Raw genomic sequence first — 10,869 nt, 5'->3', positions numbered from 1 at the left:
CTCTTCTGATTTATTACAGAAAATTTCCAAGGTGGCTTATGCACATGGGGCTTTTGTGGTGGTAGATAACAAGATTATGTCCTAGTATTGTCCCATCCTTTGGAGCTCGGAGCAAGTATTTTGCAAATACTTTTTGTTCCGCTAACTAGAATACTCTCATATATCATGCATCGGATGTTAGCTTACTTGTCCATGGTTTTGTAGATATTGTGATGCATTCAGCTACTAAGTTCATATCCAGTCATAGTGATTTCATGGCTGGTGTACTTGTCTTCAGAGGAGAAAGGTTTTTCCCTCTATTTCGTATACGGTTCATAATTTGATTTATTGTTATCTTATAGGTTTTTCCTCTATCTTCCATACGATTCATAATTTGATTTATTGTTATCTTATGTTGTATATTCTTAGATTTCTTGGGTCTTTTTTGGTGGCCTAAACCAACAATCACATTAGGAGCTTGAATGTAGTGAAAAACATGAGTTTGTAAGTAGACTCATTGTTGGTTTCTCTAGCAATGAATCACTTACCTAACTCATAGTGAAACTCTAGAACTGCTCAACCATAAGTAGCAAATATTGATATCAAGCTTCCTTTTCCTCTTTCAATTTCTTTAAAACTAAGATTCCTATTTTCTTTGGACTAGATTAAAGGACGTAAAAGATGATAGTCTCGCAACTCCTAGAATTCTTTCCTTTGAATAAGGGCGCCTTCACTGAGGCCCAAGAATGAGCCTTCAAAAAATCTTAGTATACTTACTTAGGGTTGTATGCAAGTCAAAAATTGATCCCTTCCATATGGCTTAAGGTGTGTACAAGAAGTGACACCAAAATTCCTTTCTGGACCCTACAATGCATAAATTTGTGCAATACTTCGTGACACTGAAATTCGTTTTTGGAATGAACTGATAGACCTTATAATTGACTAAGAAGTTAAAGAATTCTTTTTGTTGTTATTGATACTTGATAAAGTTAATTAAAGTTTAAGAAATCAATTCATTGACAAGTCTATATCTGAAAATCTTTAGTTAGTTATGTAAAGCCTATTGAACGTAAATGATGTCTGATGCCTTGTTTTTCTTTGAACATCTCAAGTGTCCTTTTGACAATTTGCTTATAACTTTTCCTACTTAACCACCTTGGCGAAGGAGGTGTACATCCTACAAATTGCTGAAGGTTCAGGGTTAGCGTCATTCGATTGTTGGCTTTGTTTGAGAGGAATCAAAACAATTGCTCTTTGCATTGAAAAATAACAAGTTTAATTTTATTTGTTTTTTTTTGGTTAAATTAGTTGTCTCACCACTCGTTCTAGAAAGATATATGCTTATTTGCGCCTTTGTTAATCTATTATTCTTGACCCTATAGATTTTCATGATTATGGCATGGATACCCCTACATCTTCATCTTTATATTGTGCAGAGAAGTTAGGGTGGTTTGTAAAATTCTGACACATCACAGTGTTCTAACTAAATAATTTCAATATTTTGCAGAAGAATGCACAAAAAATCGTTGAATATTATCTACAGATCAATTAGGCAAGTCTTCCTGGGAGGTCTTTGCATTTCTCTCTGGTATTTAAACAAGTCATTTTTTTGGGAATTTGAACTAAGGATCTATGGTTGTTGGTATCTTGTCACCATGAAGCTCTCCCTTGTAACTTACTATTTAAATGTTGATCAATTTGTAGGCTTTGAGTGCAAGATTGGTGCTTACAAGTTGATTGCTTTTTAACTTCTTCCTTTTATTTCTATTTTTATTTTTCGTTTTAGTGTATGTTATACTTTTATTATTTTAAATTCTTTTTAATTTTAATATTCCAATATTTTTTCTTATTTTATATTATTTATCATTTTCAACCTTTACTTCATGTGATTTCATACAATTTTTTATATTATCTAAAATAAAATTAATTAGTATAATTTTGTTAGTATTCTAATTTTAAATTAAAGTAGAATTCATTATTGAATAAAGTTATAGACTGGTGTTTTCCTTTTCTTTTAAATCATATTTATGTATGCTATGCTAAAATTTAGCATAAGAGTATTATGTTAAATTTTTTGTTTTGAATTAAGGAATTTGTGTTATATTTTCAATTTCATTTGTTTTAAGAGTATTGACTCGATTTTTTACATTGCAGGCTATTTTTTTAAGTTGGACAATGACCCCCTAATCTATTACCGGATTTTCAACTACACTTATACTTCACGGGGGTTCTATTACCCCTCTGAGCCATTTTAAAGTGAAATTACTTCCTCCCTAAAATGTCAATACAAGACATGTTTCTTGTGGTGAAATACATGCACTTGACACGTGGATATCACCATATAATAATATTTTTTTAAAAAAATTATCATCTTTCCTCCTTTCTTCCCAAATCATTTCTTCAATCCTAAATATAAATAAACACCATTTTTTACCTCAATAAGTTTTATACCTCTAATAATTTATAAGAACGGAAATCAAGGTCGTCTTTTCATCCACTTCGAATTTATGAGACCTAGAAGATAACAATCCTAATTAAATCTTTCATTCAATCAATTCAACAGTTTTTTCATTTTTTTAAATATTTGTTCCATTTTTGCACACCCCATAATATAGAAAATGATTTGTTATTCTCATGAATGAGCTAAGCTTGGTTTTTGAAAAAGTCAAAAAAAATTTGCAGAAGGACTATTTTTAAATAATGGGATGTTTTCTTTTTTCTTCTGGGAAAATAAGGGGGGTATGGAATTTGAAGGAAATGTGAGCTATATCATGTCGGTGACTTAGTAAAAGAAGGTCAATTTGAGACGAATTTGTAATACCACTTTGAGAAACCTCTCTCTCTTCCTCATTTTTTCTCCTTCTAAAATTTTACAATTAATTACTAATTTGAGTTTTTTTATTTTGATTTTTTATGGATTTTAGGAGAAAATGTAGGATCCTTTTTTAAAAAAATGTAGAAGAAATTGCATTGTTTCAGTTCCTTCTAATAAGTTTGAAAATATGCATCTAAAAATACAATTAGTTCACTTTGATTTTGTTACTATTGAGTCCATGATGGTAAAAATCAATTAATCGATATTTAAAGAAAATTAATTTGTTAGATATATTCTAAATAAATCTATTGAAAAATTATTTATTCATAAAATGCATTTGTTGTTGATAGTTTTTATACCAAACATCCATTAATAAAGCTTCAACAATGATAATGGTGAAAAAATTATAATTGTACAGATAAATAAGAAGAAAGAGAAAATAAAAGAAAAAAACGGAAATTAAAAAGAATAGACAACTCATTCTCTCAAAGAGAGTGAAATATATATACTTAAGGGGTTATTTATTCCATTTTAAAGTAGTTTAGGAGGTAATAGGACTCTCGTGAAGAATAGATGTGTAGTTTAAAATTCGGTAATAGGCTAGGATTTGACCATTTTCTCTATTAATCTTTTTGTAAAAACATGCATTTCAAGATGTTCATAGAACTTTTGTACTTTCAATTTTTATGAATAATTTCAATTAAAATATACTAAATTGAAAAGTATAAATTAATTGTTTTTATAATATTAGTTAAGAACAAATGTTTATTAATTAATATATTTTAAAACGACAATATATATCTTAAATATTCAATTAAGTATCATTTATAAAGGCCTTAATCTATCTAATATAAATTTTTAATTTTAAAATTCAATATAACCTTATGATTTACACTAGTGCAACCAAACAGTACACTGGTATTTTTAATTTCAAAAATTCAATTTAACTTCATAATACCTTATTTGGTGATTTATTTTTTTGCGTGAATATTTTTCTCCCATCTAACAAATATATCATATATTCATAAAACAACATATATTCGTAATCCTGTAATTCATTATAACTTATTTAGTAATAAATCTTTGTTGTGTGAAATGTTTTTTCCACCCAACAACTATCATCCTAATATCATTAATTGACACATTCATTGTCATGTGAGTCATAATAAATTATCCGACGACAAATTTTTGTCGTGTATATATTTTACTCACACAAAAATATAATCACGTGACTTATGATAGATTATCTAACAATTGTTCTTTTTCGTGACAGTATTTTTTTTCCACTTGACAAGTATTACCCCACCTCATTAAACGACATATCATTATCACATTATTCGAAATTTCCTAATTGTTAACATGTTTTTTCTCTTGTGAGGAACCTATCACAATTTTTCATTTTCATTGACCAATACGTTCATTTCTACGTGACTTATGCTAAATTATCTAGTGATTAATTTTTTTCGTGTGAATACTTTCTTTCCACTTGTCAAATATTATCCCTATTACTAAAGGACATATGATACGATTCTCACAAGAGAAACGCTGATAAAATACAGAAACTGAAAAGACGAAAAGTAAAGGATAAATAATTAGACACACAAGAGGAAATCAAAGGCAACCTATGGGTATATTAAACCCAAAGACCTCAATCGATTAATCCTACAATAGAACCTAACTCTTACAACGACCTCAAGGGAATCGATATCCCGAGCAACCAACGTTTCTAACAAAAACGCAACAAAAGCTTACCAAACTCTCAACACTCAAACACAAGTTTTCAGTTTTCAACATTCAAAATAATCTACCCTAAAGGCCTATTTATAGTTTAGGCTATTACATCATAAAAAGGCCCAAAAGTGACCCGGAAGTAATAAAGGGTGAGCCAAGTCGGGCTCACCTAGTGGACTCGACGGTGCACCGACCTGGTCGGCGAGTTTCTCTGCGTTGGCCTCAGCTCTAGCCACATTCTGGAACTTTAGGCGAGCTGGGACCATCGCCTAGTTCCTTGGGCGATGCGCAAAGTGGGTCCTGCTTTCCAAAAGGACCCCATGCTATCTTCAAGGTCTGAAATCCCTTGTTTGCCATCAATACCATCTCGAGCACCTCCATCTTCATGAATAACCCTTGCATCCTTTGAAGGTCTTGAGCTTGGTTTCTAGTAAATGGCCTTGATGAGATCCGTATCACATCATTATCTTCTTCATGAAAAGAACTTGTCCTTAAATTTGACGGATCATCAGCCTCCATAGTTGGGAAAGGGGATAAGTCGCACACATTGAGAGTGTTGTGCACTTGATATTCAGGAGGAAGGGCAACCTTGTAGGCGTTGTCGTTGAGCCGCTCAATCACTAGAAATGGTCCATCGCCTCTTGGCATGAGCTTCGTCTTACGATGGGTGAGGAATCGCTCCTTGCGAAAGTGTACCCACACCCAATCACTCGGTTCAAACACAATCCTCTTACGACCCTTGTTATCCCTTTTGGCTACATCTTGGTTCTTCTTCTCTAAGTGCAGCTGCACCTTTTCATGAAGCTTCTTCATGGCTTCAGCTCGCTTACTCCCATCTAAGATTAACACAACATCTTGAGACAGAGGAGTGAGATCTAAAAGGGTTAGGGGATTAAAACCATAAGCCACTTCAAATGGAGTCATGCCAATAGTACTATGAATAACTCAATTAAATGCAAACTCAACTAAAGGCAATTGTTCCTCCCACGAGGCCAACTTTTCATGCACGAAGCATAGAACCCAAGGTTTTATTCACAACTTCAGTTTGGCCATCGGTTTGTGGGTGATAAGAAGTTAAGAACAACAACTTAGTACCAAGCCTATCCCACATTTCCTTACAAAAGTGACTAAGGAATTTTGGATCCCATCACTTACAATTGTTTGAGGAATTCCATGCAATTTAACAATATGCTCAACAAACAAAGATGCTACATTGGAAGCATCATCACATTTATGACATGGAATGAAATGAGCCATCTTTGAAAATCGATCAACAACAATAAAAATGTTATCTCTACCTTGTTTGGTCCATGGCAAACCCAAATCAAAGTCCATAGAAATATCAAGCCAAGGTATTTGAGGGTGGGGAGTGGAGTGTATAAACCATGAGGAAGGAGGCGTGACTTAGCACGTCGACATTCAACACATTGACCACAAATTCGAACATCTTTATGCATTTTAGGCGAATAGAATTGTTCCTCTAGAATTCCCCTAGTTTTCTCAATACCAAAATGACCCATTAAACCCCCATTGTGTGCCTCCCTCACAAATAGTTCTCTCCAAGAGCTCATAGGCACACAAAGTCTCTTGCCTTTGAACAAGAAACCATCAAACATGGAATAGGGAGTAGAAGACCCCTCATCCACCTTTCCCTCTCCCATTCCTCTCAATCTTTGAAGATTTGAGCAAACACGGGATCATTGGGATACAATGCCTTCAAACATTCAAAGCCAATCAATTTGGAAGATGAAGTATTTATCAACATATGTTTCCTAGACAAGGCATTGGCCACCACATTTTCCTTTCCCTTTTTGTATTGGATTACATAAGGGAAAGTTTCAAGGAATTCAATCCATTTGGCGTGCCTTTTGTTCAACTTTCCTTGTGCCCGAATATGCTTTAGGGACTCATGGTCAGTGACAAATTCCTTGGGCCACAAGTAGTGTTGCAAATTACCCAAGACCTTAATCAAGGCATACAATTCAAGATCATAAGTGGAATAATTCAAAGTAGCACCTTTTAGCTTTTCACTAAAGTAAGCAATAGGTTTTTGGTCTTTCATTAAGACGGCTACAATGCCTACCTTACTAGCATCACATTCCACTTCAAATATTTTATCAAAATCAGGTAATTGCAACAAAGTAGCGGAACTAAGCATAGATTATAAAGCCTCAAAAGCCTTGGCTTGTTCCTCTCCCCACTTAAAAGGTTTATCCTTTCGGATTACCTCTGTCAAGGGGGTTGCTATGGTACTAAAACCTTTGACAAATCATCTATAAAAACTAGCCAATCCATGAAAGCTCCTAACATCGCTTATGGATTTAGGAATTGGCCAATTCTTAATAGCCTCGATTTTAGACTCATCAACTTCAAACCCTCTGGAACTCACAACAAAACCTAAGAAGACAACTTCATCAACATAAAATGAACATTTATCAAGATTAGCATAAAGTTATTCCTTCCTAAGTACATCAAACACACATCTTAAATGTTCAACATGATCATGCATGGTCTTGCTATAAATCAAGATATCACCAAAATAGACAACCACAAATTTCCCTATAAAGGGTTTCATCACATGATTCATGAGACGCATAAAGGTACTAAGAGCATTAGTGAGACCAAAGGACCAAGCATTCATATAAACCAAACTTAGTCTTGAATGTGGTTTTCCATTCATCACCGGGGTTCATCCGAATTTGATGATAACCACTCCTAAGATCAATTTTTGAAAACACATAAGAGTCATTCAATTCATCAAGCATATCATCTAACCTAGGAATAGGATGACGATACTTTATCATAATTTTGTTGATGGCCCGACAGTCAACACACATGCGCCATGTTCCATCTTTCTTTGGAACCAATAAAACTGGCACGACACATGGACTCATGCTCTCCTTCACATAACCTTTGTTGAGGAGTTCCTCAACTTGCCTTTGTAGCTCTTTGGTGTCCTCCGGATTGCTTCGATAAGCCGGCTTGTTTGGCAATTATGATCTCAGCACAAACTCAATTTTGTGCTCAATTCCCCAAAGAGGGGGCAATCCACTTGGAAGCTCCTTTGGGAAGACATCCTCATAATCCTACAAAAGGAAGGAAATATAATTTGGAAGGGAAAATGAGATTGGCTAGTTTGTAGTACATGATCCCTATGGGTGATAAGGATCAAAGAACTTTCGGACTCAATTTCCTCCCTTATCTCTTTGTAATTAGCCAACAACACTTGGGCTTTCCCTTTCAACTTCCTCATCTCCTCCTCTTCTTGGCTCTCGACCTCCACATGTTCCTCTTCACACTTCTTTTTTTCCCTTGACTCACTCATCATTTGATATATATCATTGACTTGAGAGGGGGACATAGGATGAAGAACATATTTATGATCATTCAACACAAGTGAATACTTGTTGGTTCTCCCATCATGTTTGGTTGAACGATCATGTTGCCAAGGTCTCCCGAGTAGTGCATGACAAGCTTGCATTGGGACCACATCACATAGAACCTCATCTTGATACTTCCTAATCTTAACTTGATCATCACTTGTCGATGAACCCTCAATTCTCCACTCACTCAACCATTGAAGTTTGTAAGGTGTAGTATGCTTAGTGCTAGGAAGTTTTAAGAATTCCACTAATGCAGTACTAGCAACATTTGCATAACTCCCGCTATTAATGATTAAGGAACACACATTATCCTTGATGAAGCATTTGGAGTGAAATAGATTCTCTCTTTGGCTCGGATCATCCAAGGCCGTACTAATCATTGCTCGCCTCACCACATATAGAGGAGCGACACTCTCTCCTTCTTTGACACAAAGGTTTTATTCCTCATCTTCCCCATCTTCAAACTCATCCTCTTCTTGAGGACCTTCTTCACATTAACATGTTGGTTCCTCCTCAGCACTAAGAAAGATTTCACCTCCTTGCATTAGAGCATTCAATCGATTTGGACACTCACGCATAATATGACCCATCCTCTACATTTGTGACATTGAATTCCATTAGGCAATTTGGTTGGGTCAATGGTACCCTTTTCTCTTGGCAGGTACTTTGGAGTGTTCCATTCGAAGGGCTTCTTCTCATAAGTCTTCTTGAGATCCGCACTCTTGCCCCAACTCGATGATGTCGGAACTATCCCATTGTTCTTGCTCTAAGAATTAAAAGACGAAGTCTTATACTTACCCACATTTTCCTCTTTATATTCAAGTTCTATCTCATGGGCTGCCTCAAAGACATCATTCAAAGTAGCAAACCTATGAATGGTCATCTTTGAAGAAATCTTTTTGTTCAACCCTACCTTGAAGCGAATCATGCATGCTCTTCAATCTCTCGATATTCTAGCTTCATGACTATGTTATGGAACTCATCATGATAGGCTCCAACACTTTTACTTCCTTTCCTCAAGTTATACAATTTGGCAAGTAATCCTTGGCGGTATCTCTCTGGCACATACTTAGCTCTCATCAATCTTTTCAACTCGGGCCATGGTGAAGGATGACCTTCTTGAACAACTAAGTGATACCTCTTCATGTATTCCCACCACGTGACATCATACCCTTCAAATTGGGCGATAGCATAGCAACTACTTCAGACCTTCGTCAATTCATTGACATTGAAAATTTGGTCACATTGCGACTCCCATTCTAAGTAAGCATCGGGATTGCATTCCTCTTTGAATGTTGGAAGACTCATTTTGATAGAGTTGATGCCAACATCTCAGCCTCCATGGCCACCTGGGTCATTGTAATGGTAACCCTTTTGATGCCCTTCTTGATAGCGGTTACCGTGTTCTTCTCTAGCTTCTTGACCAACTTCATGATTGCCATTGACTTCCCAATGATTTCCACCTTGAGGGTGGTTCCCATGTTGTCTCCTATGAAATGGCATTGGACCCAATCTACCTCTTAGTCCTCCTTGCAAGACTTGACCTCTTCGTTGATTTCTTGGTGACTCATTCCATGGCGCTTCTTCACCTTCACCTTCATAACCTCCTTGATCTTCATCATTCCTCACCTCATTCACGAGATTTTGTTAGGGTTGTGGTCTTTGGTAGGGAATATTTTGGTTAAGTGGTGTTTGGTAAGGATGGCTTTGATTTGGTGAAGCTTCTTGACTAAGCGGAAAATGGAACGGTCGATTGGAACTTTGGCTATTTGAACCCAATTGATTGAAAGTTGGGTGCAAAGCTTGGTGGAGGGTTCCCGGTGTGAGAGTAGGAGAATGAGTGTGTTCGTGCCCACTTGTACAAGCACAAAAGAAGCTTGTGGTGTAGAGTCATTGGAATTGACTCGACCTTCCACAGTAGCAAGCCTATTGTCCATCCTTGCTATTCACCTCTCACATTGTTCAACACGTCTAACAAAGTTGCCAAAGTAATTTCTCCGATAGGTGCTTGAATTTCTCCTCATGCCTCCATTGTACCTGCAATAAGACAACTCACAAGCAGCAAACAACGTTAGGTTAGTAAAGAACTCGCAAACACTTTTGTTTACACACCTTTAATTGCCTCTCAATTGGTGCGGCTAATGTTGACAGTTTGTTTGTACTAGGTCGATCACAAGATATTCATTGCTACTCTTGATTAGAATGGATTCTAGTGTTAAGAAGAACAGACGACTCGATTAAACAAATGGACTTGGATCATGAATTAACTACGAAATAAAAACGAGAAAAGCACAAAAGAAAAGGCACAAACAAAGAAGTGAATTCAAGAACCAATAGTCAACAAGTAGAGTAATTACGAGTTGAAAATCGGTTTAGGATTCTTGAGAACGTTTGAGAATCAAAAGAACGAAACTAAGAAGTTAGAACCTGAGATTAGAATTAACTTGAGTTTCTGATCGCCGAAGGACCAGTTTTCTTCGCCTAAGTTGAAGTTCAGATCACCAACTTAAAGATGGACTCGCCAAACTCTGCAAACGGACAAGGCAACTCGGCGATAGGGCTGGCAGCTCGGCGATGCGCCGAATGGACTCGACGGCCAAAGCTTGATCTAGCCGAAAGTTCCGATAGCTCCCTCAAATTGGCTGCCAATTCGGCGACCAACCTACCCAAAGGGCGAGGCGCCGAATGGACTAGGCGAGCTAAGTCGTGGTTCGCCCAATGGTCCAAAAGTTTCACCAGTAAAATTCAAAAATGGAACTCATATGGTCCCCCCCCCCCCCTGCACTTGTCCTTTAGTATTTACCCTTTTAGGTAAATTCCCTCTTTAATAAACACTTTTACTCTTTCTATTTCTTCCCTTTTTGAATCAAACACTTTCTTTTCAAAGATTCCCTTCCTTGAAGGTTTGAATGTTATTCAAGAACTTTAAGAACAAGATGAACACCCAAAATAAAACCTTTA

General features: G+C 36.1%; 1 protein-coding gene across 1 annotated transcript; it reads right to left on the bottom strand.

Annotated features, from left to right (window-relative positions):
• Positions 1-7,518: 7,518 nt before the first annotated feature.
• On the bottom strand, positions 7,519-8,288 carry LOC125816430 (uncharacterized). Its single transcript, XM_049496039.1, has 2 exons — positions 7,671-8,288; positions 7,519-7,611 (listed from the first exon to the last, which is right to left on the bottom strand). The coding sequence occupies exons 1-2, from the start codon at positions 8,286-8,288 to the stop codon at positions 7,519-7,521; spliced, it is 711 nt and encodes a 236-aa protein (XP_049351996.1).
• Positions 8,289-10,869: the final 2,581 nt, after the last annotated feature.

The sequence above is a fragment of the Solanum verrucosum genome, unplaced genomic scaffold (genome assembly GCF_900185275.1).
Source record: "Solanum verrucosum unplaced genomic scaffold, falcon-dt-bn FXZP01000023.1, whole genome shotgun sequence".
NCBI classification, from domain to species: Eukaryota; Viridiplantae; Streptophyta; class Magnoliopsida; order Solanales; family Solanaceae; genus Solanum; species Solanum verrucosum.
The sequence above is the reverse complement of the archived record's forward strand: the minus strand, read 5'-3'. Positions and strand labels throughout refer to the sequence as shown.